Source organism: Peromyscus maniculatus, chromosome 14, assembly GCF_049852395.1.
Source record: "Peromyscus maniculatus bairdii isolate BWxNUB_F1_BW_parent chromosome 14, HU_Pman_BW_mat_3.1, whole genome shotgun sequence".
NCBI lineage: Eukaryota > Metazoa > Chordata > Mammalia > Rodentia > Cricetidae > Peromyscus > Peromyscus maniculatus.
In genome coordinates, this window is record NC_134865.1 from 33,068,241 (window position 1) to 33,087,078 (window position 18,838).

At 38.7% G+C, this 18,838-nt stretch overlaps 1 protein-coding gene and 1 pseudogene across 13 annotated transcripts in view; both read right to left on the bottom strand.

The window, feature by feature from the left end:
- The window catches only part of Agmo (alkylglycerol monooxygenase), a 302,211-nt gene that overhangs the window by 178,096 nt on the left and 105,277 nt on the right, over positions 1-18,838 (bottom strand). For all 12 annotated transcript variants that reach the window (XM_076550758.1, XM_076550753.1, XM_006983948.4 and 9 more), the window contains exon 5: positions 10,495-10,590. In XM_076550758.1, coding sequence (XP_076406873.1) covers positions 10,495-10,590 — 96 coding nt within the window. The remainder of the gene's footprint in view (positions 1-10,494; positions 10,591-18,838) is intronic.
- LOC102918290 (10 kDa heat shock protein, mitochondrial pseudogene) lies at positions 12,656-18,599 on the bottom strand (annotated as a pseudogene). Its single transcript, XR_013044585.1, has 2 exons — positions 18,553-18,599; positions 12,656-17,339 (listed from the first exon to the last, which is right to left on the bottom strand). The product of XR_013044585.1 is annotated as a 10 kDa heat shock protein, mitochondrial pseudogene (transcript).

The window sequence follows — 18,838 nt, forward strand, 5'->3', positions numbered from 1 at the left end:
AGGAATATTGTAGAAATGTGCATTTCACTCTCAGTAACACTACAGCAATTCTTACTTAAAATTTTAGAAAACAATGCTGTGAAATTCTTGAACCACATAGATCTACATATCAGAAAGACTTTTAGCTGTTGTTTGAACTAGTTGATTTTTAATTTTCATTGTTTGCTTTGTTAAGAGCTTAATTGGTTTGAGCATTTGTGTTATATTGCTGATTTATGTTATATTGCTGGGGGTCTGGTGAAGAAATGGAAAAACAAAATCTTAATCGTACCCTCCGCTAGCTTTGCTGTTAATTCAAGACAACACACTCTAGTATTTAGACAGATGGTGGTGGCAGCCATATTCGCCCCAATCTCTCTACAGGGAAGCAGGAGGAAGCAGAGCTCTTAGGATATGTGCTTGTCTGCCTAGTTTTACACTTTGAAATGCTGGACAAATGCTGATTTATTCATGGCCAGATGTTTTCCTACCTGATTCCGCAGTTTCCTACACCAGTAGGCATGTAATGTGGAAGTAGCTGACTTTCCACACCAAGGAGTGAAAAAACAACATTTATGGTTTGGAAATAAAACAATCGTTAGGAATCAAGACTGTTGCAATCACAAAGCGCTTCATAGGGAGTATATTTCTTGTGGATCTGTAGCATAGGGTTAAAGACTTAAAGTCTTGGTTAGAACAAAGACTGGCATTGGACTATGTTTATATAGTAAACAAGTTTTAAAAGACTGGGTTTATAATAAATTATCTGGGAGGCTGATAGTTGTCTCTTCCGATTATGGGAGTCTTCTACAAGAAGATATTCTTAATACAACATTGGCATTTATTTAATTTGTTCCAACATATTTTAAATAACATTTTAAAGAAAAATAAATACAAGAAAATGCTATACATGTTCCTTCAAGGAGAGACGGATTCCTGGTGACTTATTTTTTAATAATTATTTTTTAAACTAAAATACAAAAAGAAATTTTAAACTGAAATTACTACATTTTCTTTCACTGCCTTTCCTCCCTCTGATTCCTCCCATGGGCTCTCCAACCTCTTGCTCTATCTTAAATTCATGGGTTCTTTTTCTTTATCAGTGACTTGTCTGTAATACCTGTTTAATACCAGGGGAAAACTGGAAGCTTTCATAGGCATAACCACATTAACCATATAAAAGTCCATTCTTAAGAAAAAATGCCTTACATCGTTTTGCTAGTTTATGCATACAGTGATGAAATAAGCCACATTGCTATAAATAATATGATGCTACCCTAAAAGAAAATGCTTGAAAAGCTGTCGAATTGTGCCAGGCGGTGGTGGCTCACACCTTTAATCTCAGCACTTGGGAGGCAGAGCCAGGCAGATCTCCGTGAGTTCAAGACCAGCCTGGTCTACAGAGCGAGATCCAGGACAGGTTCAAAACTACACAGAGAAACCCTGTCTCAAAACAAAAACAAACAAAAATGATAAATTGAGTGGTCAATGTGAGAAATCCTCTCTGAGAGCTAGAGCTCAGTGGTTAAGTGTACCTCCTGTTCTTGCAGAGGACCAGGGTTCTGTTTCTAGCACCCACACATCAGCTTAAAACCATCTACAATGCCAGTTTCAGGAGATCTGATGACCTTTTATGGCCTCTGCAGGCCATAGGCACACACATAGTGCATATACTGACATGCAGGCAAAACACTCATACTCATTAATTATATATAATTTTAAAATTCCACTCCAGGAGTCCTATAATGTATGCTGTGTGCATTTGAGCACTCTAAAATTCTATTTTGACAGACTGTGTTATATCATATTCTCAAATAAACAAAGCACATACGAGCCTCCTACTTGCCTTCCCTTCTCAAAAGTAAAATCTCCTTACTGTTATTCATTATTAATATGTTTGTTAAAAATATTTATAATACAAATCTGTCTAAAGTCAAATATTTCTGTGTATGTGTGTGTGCCTACTCATGTTTGTATGGGTGAACATGAGTGTGCATGCACATGTGTGCATGTGTGTGTGTATATGTGTGAGTATGTGTGTGTGAGAGAGAGAAAGAAAGAGAAAGAGAGAGAGAGTTGGGATAATCTTTTTGTACACTGTATGAAGATGTTTCTATTTCACCTCACCTAACTAAGGCACCTTCTGATTGGTTTAATAAAGAGCTGAATGGCCAATAGCTAGGCAGGAGAGAATAGGCAGGACTTCCAGGCAGAGATAGGAATTCAGGAAGTTGGATATGTGGTACTGAGAAGGGGTAGTGAGCCATGTGGTAGAATGTACATTAATATAAACTGGATAATTTAAGTTATAAGAGCTGGTTGGGAACAAGTCTAAGCTAAAGCCAAGCTTTCATACTTAATAACAAGTCTCTGTGTCATTGGGAGCTGGAGGTCCAAAGGAAGACTGACTACCAGAAAGGGCATATTTAAAGTCAAATATTATAAAATAAGTTTTCAGTCAGTAGATTAAAACCTACAATGACTAGTATATATTAAATTATTTTGCCTGTCATGTCCATCCACATAGTTTTCCTTCTAAAAACAAGGCCTCTTGCTAAACTCTGCCCCTTCTCCTGGGACTCTCGGTACTTTAAAGCCATAAATCCTCTACAAACAAGGTTACAAAAATTGTACTGTAACTATTGCCTTTGCTCTTTTAACTGAAACCTGTTGGTTCTTCTGAGTTCCTGTCTATCACTTTATACAGAGATCTAACTAGATCACTGTTTTACTTAATGTGGAAGCCTGCCAGAGGAGTAGTGATCAAAAATTCATTTCAAAAGACAACTTTACATAAATCATAAGATACTAATGTTCTTAGCTTTAAATGAGACAGTGTTGGCTCACAGAGATCAGTGAATATAAACACTTTTCTTCTGAGAATTTGATATGTGCATTTAATATGTAAAGGTGTTTGTTGTCAAACATCATGAACTGAATTCAGTCCAAGGATCTATAAAGTGATAGAGATAGAGAGAATCAACTCCTCAAAGTTTTCTTTGGACCTGCATCAGCACTGTGGCCCATGTGTCCTTACCCGTCCCCAGGAAAATATAAATAAATGTAAAAATTTGTCTTTGTTGTTTGTTATCATGAGGTTCATAGCAGGTGTGATGCTCACAGTTGTCTTAACATGGATAAGAGAGAAAAGAGTTTGCACTAGTAGAAAATTAATACTGTTATGTAATAAACAACACAATGAAAATTAACGTGAGATGGAAAGGATTAAATGTCTATTTAGGAGGAAATCTCAAGTGTATAATGAATGTTTTAGAGGGAAAAGATGAACTACTAATCATCAAACTAGAGTAACAGATGTATGTTGAGGTAGTTTCTTGTAAACTGGGGCATGCACAGATATCAAATCAGTAGCATATACTTCAGGGGAAATGCAAAAGAAGATTCCATGAGGCTTTGTATCACAGCTCTACTGCTATCTAGCTGCAACCAGATAATTGTTTTTCTTAGTGGGAACGTCTTCCAGATAAATAATGATCAAAAACCCATCTGGAATAATAGCTGTGGTCTCCTTTCTAAACATGTTTTCCTTACCACTTTGGGCCTTCTCACTCTTTCTACAAAGCCCGAGTACACCCACCCATTTTGCCATCTGCTTATTTGTGTGTCACATGGTTTGCCGGCTTGCCAAATCCCTATATCTAAATAAAAAATGTGTGGCTTTCTTCCTTATCTCCCGCTCTCTCCTCTGAGCAGCTATAAAGATGTAGGGCCTGACTATCCTGGGGTTTTTCTTCAAATCTGGTTAAATTATCCTCATGCTGTCTTCTGAGTCCTTTCTTAAATGGCTCTATTAGTAAGACTAAGAACTCAAAGATAAGACCTTAACGTCCCCATAACAGTTCTGCACTACTGCCTGAAGCAACCTGCCCAGTTCTTCGCAGGGACTATAGTGTTTTGAAAGAAAATGGCCCCCAAAGGGAGTTGGCACTATTAGGAGTTTGAAGTAGGTGTGGTCCTGTTGTGGGAAGTGTGCCACTGCGGAGGGGCACTTTGAGGTTTCACAGATACTCAAGCTATGCCCAGTGAGTCAGTTCACTTCCTGTGGCATGCAAGTCAAGATGTAGGATACTTGGCTACTTCTGCAGCACCATGTCTGCCTACATGCACAACACCATGTTTCACTATGATGATAATGGACTCAACCCCTAAAAATGTAAGCCACCTCAATTAAATGTTTTTCCTTTATAAGAATTCCCATGGTCATGGTATCTCTTCTCAGCAATAGGGACCCTAACTAAGACAGAGACCTTTCCTCAGATGAAGCCAGGATTCTTGACACTGTTCCAGAATAGAATTTCAAAGCAAGCCATTATGAAGCAGAGGTGGGATTTATTTATTTACTTATTATTTATTGTTGTTGTTTTCCAGGAGGTTGATGTTTCATTGTGAGTCCAGGCTTGGTTGAGATTGTTACATTCCTGGGCTTCTCAGGTGCTCATGAAAGCATCTCTATGTAACTTACATTTCCTCAGAGAGGTGGGATTTATTAGAATGTGATTTTAACACAGATGTAGATACGAGGTTAATAGAGAGAGAGGTACACAGGAAATAACAGCTCATACACAGATTTAGATGTAGGCTTCTCAGGAGACAAAAGGGAGGGTGTGAGCAGTGAGTTTAAGGACCTCCTGGGCAAAGCTGTAGAAGATTAGTTCATGAGCAGCCCCAGCCATGCGGGCCCTGTGCTGGCCACTTGAGTCTCTGTGAGCCCACGGGAGCCCGTTTAGTTGATTCAGTGGACCCTGCTCTCCTGGTGTCCTCTATCCTCTGACTCCTACACTCCTTCCTGGCCCTCTTCTGTGGGGTTCCCAGAGCTCTGAGTGGCGGTACCTGGAGGAGACCTCCAGTTTAGACTCTCTTTTAGCATAATGTCTACCTGTGGGTCTCTGAGCCCATTCCCATCTGCTGCCAGAGGGAGCCTCTCTGATGATGATGATGGGCAGGACAAAGATCTATGCCTATAGTAAAATGCCAGAAGGAATCATTTAATTGAGGGGGAGGCAGTCAGTAGTGCTTGGTTCTACCCTAGGTCTCTGGATTTTCCAGTCTCTAGTTCCTGGCCATCCAGGCAGTATGGGGCACGGTCTCCCTTTCATAGCATGGGCCTCCAATTAAACCAAATCCTGTTTGGCTACTCCCACAGGTTCTGTAGCACGGCTGCCCCAGCACATCTTACAGGCAGGAAAGATTGCGGGTTGAGGGCTCTGTGGGTTCATCAGGGTGGGTCAGTGGTCGGGTTTCTCCTTCTGCAGTCTACAAAGTATCTTTCCGTGCCAAAGAGACTAGATTATTGGGTGAAGGCTCCCAGCCTGCACCACTTCTACCTCTCTAAGTTCAGTGCGCTGTGTGGATGTTGTCTCAGGCAGTGCGACCCCACTGTCAGTTTGCAGAGAGCAACCCTCTGTCCTAACATCAGTCTGGGTTGTTTAGGGATCTCTTTGGCCAACAACTCAACCAAATGCAACCCATTTCCACTGCTTGGCTATACAGAGTGGACAATTCAGACTCCATACCCTCCATTACTAGAGTTCTTATGGGATCATCCTCATAAATTCCAGAAGTTTCCACTGCCCTATAGTTCCTCACCATCCTACAAATGCCTCTAATTGCAGTAGTCTCTCCTCGAATACTCTTCCTCTATCATTCCCCCAACACCTGATCACTCCCGTTCCTGTTCCCACCTACCCCTAGACCATCCACAAAACTTGTTCCAGTTCCCCTTCCCCGGGAGATCATATACCCTGCCAAGTAGCTGATAAATACTTAAAGAAATGGTCAACATCCTTAGCCATCAGAATATGCAAATCAAAACTACTTTGTGATTCCATCATACATCTGTCAGATGGTTAAAATCAAAAGAACAAGTGACAACTCATGCTGGTAAGGATGTGGAGCAAGAGAAACATTCTGGAGGGAATGAAAACTTACACAGCCATTGTGGAAATCAATATTCCAGTTCCTCAGAAAATTGGGAATCTACCTACCTCAATTCCCAGCTATACCACTCTTGGACACATACACAAAGGACACTCCATCCTACCACAAGGACATTTGCTCAACTATATTCATAACAGTTTTATTCATAATAGCCAGAACCTGGAAACAACCTAGATGTCCCTCAACCAAAGAATGGATAAAGAAAATGTGGTACATGTACACAATGGAGTATTACTGAGCTGTTAAAAAAAATGGCATCATGAAATTTGCAGGCAAATGAATGGAACTAGAGAAAAACTGTCCTGAGTGAGGTAACCCAGACTCAGAAAGACAAACTTGGTATACATTAACATATGTATTATATAATCCACAGACCCAGCCATAGACCCAGAGAGGTTAATTTTTTGTCTTTTAAAAGAAAATATCAGCCGTGGTGGCACACGCCTTTAATCCCAGCACTCAGGAGGCAGAGCCAGGCGGATCTCTGTGAGTTCGAGGCCAGCCTGGGCTACCAAGTGAGTTCCAGGAAAGGCGCAAAGCTACACAGAGAAACCCTGTCTTGAAAAACCAATATATATATATATATATATATATATATATATATATATATATATATATATATATATATATATATATATAATATATATATATCATAACATGATAGAGATTTTTAGCAGAGAAATAAAAATTATCTATTTATAAGTAAATTGGAGTTTTTTAACAAAAGTATTTAGCTTGCAAAATCTACTTAGAATTTTAGAGCTAACTAGAGGAAGCAAGTCAGAGGGTTACATGTCTTGAGGACAGGAGGCTATCCAATCACATCAAGAAGGAAAACATTGAAAGTTTTTAAAAAATATATTGTCTTAATTTCATTCGTTTCTCATTGCTAATATAAAATATCCCTACAAGAACAGCTCCAGATGCTGGCGTTAATTTTAGCTCACAATTCCAGGCCACAGTCTATCAGAGTAAAGAACCCAGTGTCAAGGGATTGAGAGAGCTTCTCATATTAAATCATCCATAATCAGAAAGACAGCAACGAATACACACACCCAGTGCTTAGCTCACTGTCTCTGTTCCTTTCCAGCACAATACCCTAAGCCTAGGAAATGATGATACTTGCAAGGAGCTGTATTTTATGATGGCAATTAATATTGCCATTAGTCCTACACAGGTATGCCAAATACCAACCTAATCCAGACTATCACATTCTTTAATTGTTTTAAAGCTTATGTTATACATAAATATTAGTCAGAAGAATGAGACCTGAATTGTATCTCAGACCTGGTTATATTCTAGTAGCATTTAAGGCTTATTGAGGGGGACTTATTTCTTCCTAGGAAACAATACATAAATACAGCTCTAGGTAGGGGCCTAAAATTCTACTTGGAAGGTGGATTCAACTTAAGTCACACTAACGACATGATTGGAATAATTACTCCTTTGATGAGGTATGTCCTTTTACTTCCCAGAGAATTCCGACCCTGTGTTGTCAGTTATGACTGAATGATCTTATCTGATGTTCTGAATTAGTCAGAAAAGCATAACCTTTCTTCTTCTTCTTCTTTTTATGTCTTTTTGATTTGTTCAGAAACTTCACAGATTTTTAACATTATCCCCTCCCTCCGCTCCTGCCTCCCGGATGTGGCTGCTGGGAGCTTGACTTTTCCTTTCTCCATCTTCACCCTCTTATCTTACTGACTTTTCCTTTTCTCGATCATCTTCATCCTCTTCATCCTCTTATCTTACTGTCTTATTGGCTTTTCCTCTTCTCCATCCTCTTCATCCTCTTCACCTTCTTGGCAGCTCTTTTTTTCTTTTCTTTTTTTTTCTTTTTCTCTTTTCTTTTCTTTTTTTCTTCTTCTTTTTTTTTTGTTTTGGTTTTTCGAGACAGGGTTTCTCTGTGTAGCCTTGCCTTTCCTGGAACTCACTCTGTAGCCCAGGCTGGCCTCAAACTCACAGAGATCCACCTACCTCTGCCTCTGCCTCCCGAGTGCTGGGATTAAAGGCGTGTGCCACCACCATCTGGCCCTGAATCTACTCTTAAATTATTTAATTTATGAGATGAAAAATCCTGAGTGGGAATCTACTTTCTTGTTAATACATGGTAGCCCTGGTAAGACTCCCCAAACTTTCTGTGGATTTGAAGGAAGTAACTTTATCCCTTTCAGAAAAAAAATCAGTGTCTCCTTAATCAGCTTGCTCTTTCCTAAGAACCGAACTTTAGGGATGGTAAAGAAGAAAACCTGTTTGTGAATGGACCAAGCTATGTAACCAACACTGGGATGCCTGCAGCTCACACAAGGTTTCTTTAACTAGAGAGTCACTCCTGTGGTGCTGGATACTAGAGGGTACCAGGAGCCTAGAGGATCTGAGGAAGATGCTAACAGGTTTTCAGTCTTAATGTGCACACTTTCTAGACGGAAACCAAAAATTTTAGTTTTTACCTTTACTATGTGTGGTAACACTTAAAAGCACTTGATTAGATTTATTAAGTGTGTGTGTGTTCTGTGTATTGATTGCCCTTGTGTCCCAGGGCTCTGTGGAAGTCTGAAGACACCCTGCTTGAATAGGTTCCCTTCTTCCACAATGTAGTCTTGGTGATCAACCCCAAATTGTCAGGCTTCGGGACTCAGACCATGTTAACTTCTAATTAACAAAGTAGGATACGCACATGTTGAAAATATATTCTTTTAAATTATACCTCCTGGAGAGATGGCTGAGTGATTAACAGTCCTTCCTTATTACTCTTGCAGAGGACTGGGATTCAGTTTCCAGCACCCAAAGGATGGCAAACAACTGTCTGCAACTCCCTGGAAACTCTTAACCTCCACAGGCACTTCATGCATGGTGGACATACATATACTCACACACACACACACACACACACACAATTAAATACACAAATATTTAAATACTAAAAATGAAATTCAATCCCCCACCTGATGTCTATTCACTTTGTCTCTCTCCAGGAAGCACCACTGCCATCAGCCTTTTGAGTCTCCTCCTGAGTAATGTTCTTACTTATAAACAAATGAAATTATGTTGCCTGAATTTCACAGCTGTAGAAATTTTCAGAAATAAATTCATAGCTTGCAACACAATTCAAACAATACGTTTATCAGCTAGGGGCTTGCCTCTTGTGGAATCCATCTGAGACAACACTGCTTATTTAAGTTCCTGCAAAGATATGAGGTGCAGCATCTGTACCAGGCGCTAACATTCTGCTGTTCGGCTAGAAAGGCTAGCAGCCGGGGAACTGATCTTTAAATAATTCCCCACTGGCTTTTGGTCTGCACTTTTCTTCTGAGAAGCCACATGAACCTTGGTTCAAGGATCTCCTGGAGAGACACAGGACAGGCCTAAGCTCTTTAGACATCATCGTTCCATATCCTAACTAATACTGGGCGGGACACAGGGCATGACCTCGGGCAGAGCCACCGTAAAAAAACGCTCCTCTCCTTTAACCCCTCCAAGTAAATCAGCGGAAGGTTTCCCTTTCCCGATTTAAATACATTTGCGCTTTGACCTCTAGAGTCAGAACTGGCCTCGACAACTCTTTCAGGTGGCTGTAGTGTGTGCTTGTTTGATGCATGTCAACTACCATAAAACAAAGAGTACTTCATGACAAATCTTCAAATAATACACGTGAGTCCAGTCAGGGTAACCGTGTCTCGATCCCAGGCATGTCGGCAGTGTGAAATGCTGCAGACAATGAGGTGATGCTTCCCTATGCCAAGATTTGGTGTCTGCCGCAGCTGTGGTTGGTGATACCGTGCACCGTCCTGCCCCACTTATCAATGTGTTTATTGTCGGAACTTCAAAAGGCTACCAGTAGAGGCAAAACGCTTTAAAGATTTCTCCTGTGCATGTAGCAATTTTTCTGGGTCTACAATATTTCTATATTTAACAGCACAATGAAGACAAATAGTTCATAATCTAGATGGTTGCTTAATAATATATCTGCAATCATTCAAGCCCAAAGATCTGAGAATCTCTAGAACTGAGAAGTTCTGTACTCAGTTTTCTAGAGAAAACAAAATAAAACTCTAACAATATATTGAGCAAGTTTAAAGAAAGCAGGAACTCTCTGATTAAAGTTACCAAAAATATTTTCTTAATTTCTGTAAATGCTAAACATTTTTTAAGTGATCTGCGCGTGCGTGTGTGTGCGCGCGCGCGCACACACACACACACACACATACACACACTTCTATGTCTAAAGTAAAGTGGATTTCAACATCTCTTGTTTTGTAATGTTTAATGAACTGTAATACAGTGAGATATTGGAGCAAATATAGTATTAAAATGTTTTGGTACTTAATAGTTCAAAAATTATTTTATTTAATTGAGACCAACTGGCTTCATTGCATCTTATAAACTTTGCAATATATATTCAGAATAAAAGGAATAAAAATGAACAGATGTTTCTCCTTAAAGAAGGCAGACTAAGATTTTTCTTACACAATAAATCAGCTCCTGGTACATTTCTAGGACATTGCTTGAGGCTGTTTTAGTATAAAATTTTTAGCACAAACACACACTCACCCTTACCTCTGTATGAATCCAAAACTGGTACAGGAGATTGAATTGAATATGAACAGCAAACACTGGAGGTGGGATGAAGAGAGCCAAGGGAGAGTAGAAAATCTTTAAGAGAAAAACATTTATATCACTTTACAATCATTAGTCCTCAACAGAAGCCTTATTAATGGTCCTTCTTCAGCAAACATAATTTCTCATATATTTTATGACCATTTTACTTTGCAATATTAATTTTTCACATAGTGATAGGGTTGCAAACGCTAATCTTCTATTTGAAATTTAATATTTTGTAATTAAAGTGTTTTGTAATTAAAACATCACATGCTGTGTGTTATTTCCTTACCATGGAAAGATTAGCTGTGTTTCCTGGAAGTAAAATGGTGGCTTATAATGTACAAATACTTACTTTATTAAAGCCTTTGTACCTTGACCACTCCCAAATGCTCAATTATTGTCTGGCATTTTCAATAATAAAATGCAATCATAATAAAAGAAAATATGTGGCATAATGAAAGAGTAGAATGTGGTTTCCATTTTAATGTTTATATGATTGACTAAAGGTAAAATATCTCTTCAATTTTTATCAATGTTGTTAAGGTAGGAAGTGTAATGTGTGGAGAGTGGAAGCAAGTCTTAAGGGTCCAGATTTCCTAAGAGATGGGAATGTCCGTTCCTTCAAAAAACCAACCTTTTCTTAAGCCACAAAATTGCTTGATTAGTAAGCATGATTTGCTGTGGCATCCTAACAGCTCATTCCTGGGAGCAGTTACATAGTCAGAATAGTTTCCTTGAAAGAAAACCAAAGAACAAAATAGGTATCAGAAGAATCTTACTTCTCTCATACATTTCTGATTTTATAGAATCCATACTTCTAAAATGCTGCATATATTCAAAACATTTCTTCTGAATGCTGCAATTTAATTGCTGAATTATTATGAAGCTTTTGTTCTCAGTCAGGCAGTCATATGAAGGATATTTAGTAATGGGTTTGTGTTGGAAATTAGACATTTATATAAATTTTTATTTGTGTTTCTAAATTGTGTTTCTACATAAAATATAAGCTTTTATCACTTGCAAACAGGATTGGTTTTATTATTTTCAATAGATAAAGAAACAATGGGGCAAATTATTAAGCAATAAAGGAACATAGATTTCTTATTCAAGAGTTCAACTTCTCAATTACGATCTCACTACAGACTTCCTTGTGAAGTTAAAAAAAAGTTTTAGCCCTCTGGCTTCCTCAAATTAATAGTAAAGAACAAAAGTCAGAAATCTAGCTCTCCAGTTAGTTCCAAAAGTTCTATAGTATGTATGATATAGAGTAGTGCATGATATAAATAAAGCATTACTAAAAAGAATAGGAAATAAATATTTTGAATGTTCAATAAATAAGTTTTGTAAAGAAAGCGTCTAACAGATGAGTACTTAGAGTATATTATATTTACCCAAGTTTAGAGAAATAATCTCTTATGATGACAACAGCTGGTATACAAAAGGTGGTTTGATAGCTACATGAAACATATGATTGTTCCGTAAAAGGGCCTTTCAGATCCTTTTTCTTGCTCTTGTGAACCAAAGCCCATTAATCTTTAGAATAGGGTTTTTTTTTTATTTGATGAGTTTTCCACAGGATCAGATCGCCTTTAAAAAGTGCCAGAAATCTTCTCTACTGACAAATACAGTGATAGAGCAATCCTTACCAACTGGAGGCCACCATGAGTTTTAACTCAGTTTGTGTTCTGTTTGTCCCCTGAGGATTGATCTGAGGGCTTGGCACATGCTAAGTAAACACCCTGGACTTTGTTAGATGTGGCAGCCTTGTTGTTCTAAAATAGTTTTATACCATGTAGCTCGGGCTGGTCTAGAACTAGAAATCTGACCACCTTTGCCTTGTGCATCACATTGCCTTGCAAAAACTCATTTTTTTCTAAGAATTAAGGCAAAAGTTGGGGAATAACTTACTAATCAACTTAGTGATAATTCTTTGTGAGTAACACAATGTTATAAAGGAAACTAATTATACAAAAAAAGAGAAAGAAAAAGGGAAAAGGTCCTAGTCCTCTTTTTTATTTATTTATTTATTTATTTATTTATTTATTTATTTATTTATTTTATTTATTTATTTATTTTGAGACAGGGTTTCTCTGTGTAGCTTTGCACCTTTCCTGGAACTTGCTTTGTGGACCAGGCTGGCCTCGAACTCACAGAGATCCGCTTGCCTCTGCCTCCCGAGTGCTGGGTTTAAAGGCGTGCGCCACCAATGCCGAGCGGTCCTAGTCCTCTTGATTGGAAATAAAGTAGTAAATGTGGTTTAAGTGTGAGGATACTTTACTTCCTCTTTCCCATCCTCATCCTTCTTTTATCTCTCCTGGTTTGGTTTGTTGTTGTTTTGCATTTACATTTGCTTTTGCATGCCAGAAGAAGAAATCCTAGGCCTTGGTAATCTCAGCCCAGTGCTCATTAATGGAGTTACCTCTCTGGCCCACTGAGCCTCCATGTCCAATCTTGGCATCCCGTTGTCTGCATCCTTTACAAATAATTCAACTCCTTCTTCTACCATAGGTCCTTAAATGTACTTAATCACTTGACTGAAAAATAAATCTTCCTCATACTCGGTTAGTACCCGGGACAGTAGACATTGGGCCTGTTTCCTAAATGTGTCAGTTTCTGGCTAGCCCTCACACCAGTGTCATTCTGACTCCAAGGCTCTTTAGGTTTAAATGACACTATTTACATTAGGTTGGTTCTTCTATGAGATAATCAATATCCAGTAGAATTATTATAGAACTCTATGTGTGAGGAAACAATGAGGATATACAAAGCGTAGTCCCAGTCCAGCAGAGACAAAGTGAGGGTAATGTGCCCGCTGCAAGCCAGTAGCAGAATGATGGTTGGAAGTCCACATCTTGAGGCAATAAACGATGGCATATGGGAGGATTATAAGTATTGTGACATTGTTGCACTTTTTAGAAGTAGTGTTGTAAAAGCCTAGACTGTGGGAGGCTTGGACAGATCTCAGGGAGACCAGGAAGCAGACTACAAATATACCCAAGACTGATCTGGGAGGAATGTGCATTTCCTAAAGAAGTAGCGGATCGCTTCTGTCTATCAGTCTCTAATGTGTCTGTGACTTGGTATAGGAAAAAAAAAATAGAAAGAATGGATAAAGAAAAGGTTGAGTGGCCACATGAGGGATGGGAGCATTTTAATGCCATTCTAAGGAAGTTGGGCAGAGTAAGATGGGCTATCTATCCTCTTTTAAATATGTCCAAGGGAGAAAACGAGAGGAGTAATGTGGTCAGCCTGAGGATTAAACTAAAGAGAGATGAAAATCCTCTTTAAAAGTAGAGTACAAGACATGTCCACCTGTGAGTTCATGTCTTAACTGGACATGTAAAAGGGAATAGAAAGAGAAATGGCCACGGTTCACATTTCTCTGTAGTCTTTAAAGCCCATGAGGTGTCAGTGAAGAGAGTTTGAATGAATTGAAATTCCAGAAAGGTTTCACCAGGCAGAGAAGAGACACCAGCGAAGTTTCATGCTCATTTTAGGGCTCACTGAACATGTGGAGGGCCTTTCTGTATCTGGAAGCCCTGGCCAGAGTGGGAAGCTGTGCCACAGCAGAGCCAGCTGCAGGACTCCCAGCATGCAATGCCTGGTGGTGGGCATGCAGAATATGGATGGAGGAATCATTTTTTCATGCCCCAAAGATTACAAAGTGGACCAAAATGGTGCACACAGGCAGATTTGCCAGCCATGGGGTAAAGCTCCTGAGATTACCTGGGATAAAAAGTGTGCCTAGGCAGAGCTGGGAAGAAAACCAGGGCTGGCAGGACAGTTGCTACTAGTAAACTGCTAAGCCACATGGTTAAACTTTAAGTTACAATTGCTTTATCGTTTGTTACTATTATTTATTTTGTATGTTGTAGTGGTTTTCCTTCAAGTGTCTGTGAACCATGTATGTGCAATGCCCATGAAGCCAAAATAGGGCCTTGGGTCTTCTAGAACTAGAGTTGCAGGTGGTTGTGAGCTGGAATAGAGGTGCTAGAATAAACTCTAGTCCACTCAAAGAACAATCAAGCAAAAGTTTGTTCTCATTCTATTTAACCAAAGGTGAGACTACTAACATGGTATCACTGCTGATGATAAATTTGAAATGAGATTATGGATCTTTCTCCATACTCATCTAGTGCCCAAAGGAGATGGGCAGCTGATTAAATTCTGTTTCAGATGGGACTAGTATTTTGCTTATTTAGAATTCTTGAATGGGCATGCTTAATGTGGTGAATAAGATGACACAAAGACTCTTCCTCAGGAATGGTGTCCAAAGCAACCTTAGCAAGAGTATGCCATCTGTAAGGCAGAGGGCAAGCTCTGAGCTATCACTAGCTCTGCTGAACCCTTGTGACTGGACTGATCATTTATTTATATATTAAACCAACTGCCTGAATCAATATGCACTACTTCAAAGTAGTGCATATTTTATTTCCTCCTTTGGATCAGAACTCGATACACATCTATATATGTAGCATATGTACTATATACTATAAAGTTTGCTGTAAAATTGTCCCAATGTTTTACCTTTCAGAATTCTTCCTGGTTTGGTCCTCTCTCTTTATAAACTAAGGCTTTTTAGTTTTTTTTTTTTTCAATTCATTTATTTGCTTTTATTGAAACAGAATCTTGCTGTGTATCCCTGACTGGCCTCATATTTGCTATCGAGCCCAAGGTGGCCTTGAAATCACGGCTGTAATCCTGCCTCATTCTCCCTAGTTCTGTAGCTCTAGGTTTGTATGCTACCCCTGGCTTTTCTTTTACTTTTTGAGCACGTGTACAATTATACATGACGTATAAATTCAATGTAGCTTCTACATGTATCATCTAATATAAAGTCAGAAAAGGATGGCCAGACCTGGTGGCTCAGGCTTTTAATCTTAGCACGCAGGAGGCATAGGCAGGTGGACCTCTATGAGTTCAATTGGGCTTGATCTATACCAGTTCCAGGCTAGCCTGAGCTATAAAGAGAGACCCTATCTCAAAACAACAACAAGGAAGTGGTGGTTTGTAGTTGGCTGTTTTTTCAGTCTTTGGTCCTTTGATCTTTGGGGGGCCAGCCACCCAGCTACCAAATAAATACACACAGAGAGGCTTATTCTTACTTATAACTATGCAACCTTAGCTTGGCTTATTTCTAGCCATCTTTTCATAAATTATCCTATCTATCTTTTGCCTCTGGGATTTTACCTTTATCTATTTCTGTATGCCTTTCTTTACTTCTTACTCCATATCTTGCTGTGTAGCTGGGTGGCTGGCCCCTGAAATCTTCCTCCTTCTCTTACTCCTGGATCTTTTTTTTTTCAGATCTTTCCTCCTATTTATTCTCTCTGCCTGCCAGCCCTGCCTATCCTTTCTCCTGCCTTGCTATTGACCAGTCACCTCTTTATTAGACCAATCAGTTGTTTTAGACAGGCAAAGTAACACAGCTTCACGGAGTTAAACAGATGTAACATAAAAGAATGCAGCACATTTTTACATCATTAGAACAAATGTTCCACAGCATAAACAAATATAACAGATCTAAAATAATATTCCGCAATAATAGTTCTTATATAATTATGTGTCACATGATAACCACGCTATGGATCTAAGTACATTTTGGTATATGTACTAGGAATTGCATTACCATTGTATTAACATGTATAATGTGAGATTAAAGAAGTGTACAAAACTATATATTGTAAATAAAATGACACTGAGTTTAATAGTATTCTATAAATTGCAGTTATTTTATATAGGTAATGTGAGGCTTAAAATTGTCTTTAAAATACAAATGACATGGTTAGAAATTCTAGAAAGTTGAATTCTTATCTTTAATTGCTTCACATGTAGGTCTGCCACTCAAAGTTTTATATGAAAGAAATATTCTCTGAGCCTAATTTTGCTCCTTTCACACCAATTTTCTTTTCAAAGATATGACCCATTTATTATTTGTTCTAAAATATATGGTTGCCTTGGTAACTGTTAAATTGTAGGTCTTTTATAACTGCTGATGAGAAATCTTACAGATAATTCATGGAAAAGAAACTGATCTGAAATCTGCTTTCGATTTCAGTACATAGAGGAAGGAACCCGGAAGTGCTGCTCAAGAATGCAGGCTGACTAAATAAAGCCCTCTGTCTTTCTTCTTCCACTGTGTCAGCTCCTCCGTCACCTCTTCCCAAACAAACAGCAATTTGTGACGTGCCTAGGATGCGTTTCCTCATTCAACACACTTTTTTTCTGTCTGTGATAAAATAATATAAAATATTTTACTGTGAGGACTAGGTAGGTGTGAAGCTCATTTTGCTTGGATTTGAACTCATTTAACTTTGGACACATTAATTTTTGATTTACATTATTTGATTTGGAAATGTTTTTAGCTATAGAGTGGAAGTAAACTTCAGAGATGATGGATGTCATCAGTTTATTACAAAAGGGAGGCATGGAAATTATTCAGATGATGAAATAGTTCAGAATGTCAATGGAATGGGCAGCTTTATGTGACACCATTTCAACAATTATTTCAGTCCACATACTTTCCACAAACTTCACCATCTCTAAATGAAAGATAATCTTCATTTTCCTGAATTACTTTGGTGCCTCCGTATTCTGGGAGAAGAACTTTCTGTCCAACTTTCACACTAACTGGTGGAATCTTTCTCCCCTTTCCTTCCACGCTTGACCTACAGCCAATACTGCTGTTTGCAATGCTTTTCCTTTAGACTTTTCTGGAAGCCGCTGCTGCCTTTGGTCACAGATTGGGCTCCACTCCTTTTACCAACACTCCGTCAAAGAGCAGAAGAAATGTCCCGACGCTTGTTGTGCAGTGACTTCACCGTGCAGCTGGGACTTAGTCCTCCAGCCACCACTGAACACATTCATTTAATGCAGGGATGACACAGAAATGGTTCAAATTGAGATTATAGTAAACTGGGCTTAAGCATCTAGATTGGCATTTCAGTCTAGGATTGTTAGTGCGATATGGCAAAGTGGGGCTTTTCTGAAATTCATTTTTATATTTTTTGAAAGTAGACTATATCTAAAATAGAAGATTTCTTCAAATTCTGAGATATATGATGCTCTGGTGAATCTTTTTATTTTCTGATAATAAGTTCTTAATTCATTAACTAAACTGACGTCCTTGGTCAACTTCAAATACAGCTATATTCTTTCTGGTTGTTTATAAGAGCCACCCATGGGTCCCTCATTCAGGATGACCAGTTCCCTTAGTTTAAAAATACCAATTTGAACAAATAAGCAGGAATAAGATGATAGAAAAGCTTGAACACTGGTTATTTGTCTTTAACAAACCCCAACACAACAAGAGCCCAGGACAGCATTATTTTCACGGATAATCCCTGGGACCCTGGTGGTAACACCACTCTGGAAGCACCCCAAGACACTGGTGTTTAGCTTCTAGAAATCTGAAACAATAAATTTGTTGTTGTTTTAAGCCTCTCAGTTTGTAGCATTTTGCTATAGCAACCCCCAAACAGAGGCATGTTTTAACCTCTGGGTCTTTGGTATGATAAGGTTGAGGGAAGGTTCTTTTAAGATTTGCTCATTAACTGCATCATTAGAGGCTTATGGGCCTTCTCACCTATTCTGCTATTTGGGTTAGTACCCAAACTTGCATATTTTCTTTCAGTTAAAAGGCACCTGGTTAAGATTTGAATTTTCCACTTATCAGCTGTATAATCAACCTCATGGCACTTCAGTTTCTGGATAACATTTGATAAAACAAACAAAACTATGAACTTATTAACAAAGATCAAATGAGATAATAACTGAAGAATGATCATTAATGGTGACAAAGACTTCCAACATAGATAAAAAAATTAATTGTACAGGTGCCAGGCTGAATGAATTCATCTCGACCCTCCTCTGCTGTGTAAATGCATAGATGTATAGATGAGTTCATCTATACTCTCCTTCTTCATCTCTGCTACATAAATGCAGACTTAATTCCATCATCTTAGAATTACTATAGTTCTTATATATTACAGTTTCTATAAACACATCTCTTACCCACGGAGAGTATTTAAATGATGTGAAACCACTACAAAGAAATACATGAGCAAAACTACTCTCTAAAAATAAGTTCATGTAGTCCACAATTTTAGATATTGCAAATGCAGAAGTACGGAACAGCAGTGGTGAGGGTACTCTTTTGTATGTGGCCCCTCACTGTGGATTTCAAGAGCATGCATGCCTGTGATACTTGGCAATCACCTCTTCAAACAAAAAGCCAGAGGAAGCAACTGAGGCCCAATAATCCCTCTGTGGACATATCTCCAACTGACGTAGGATTTAA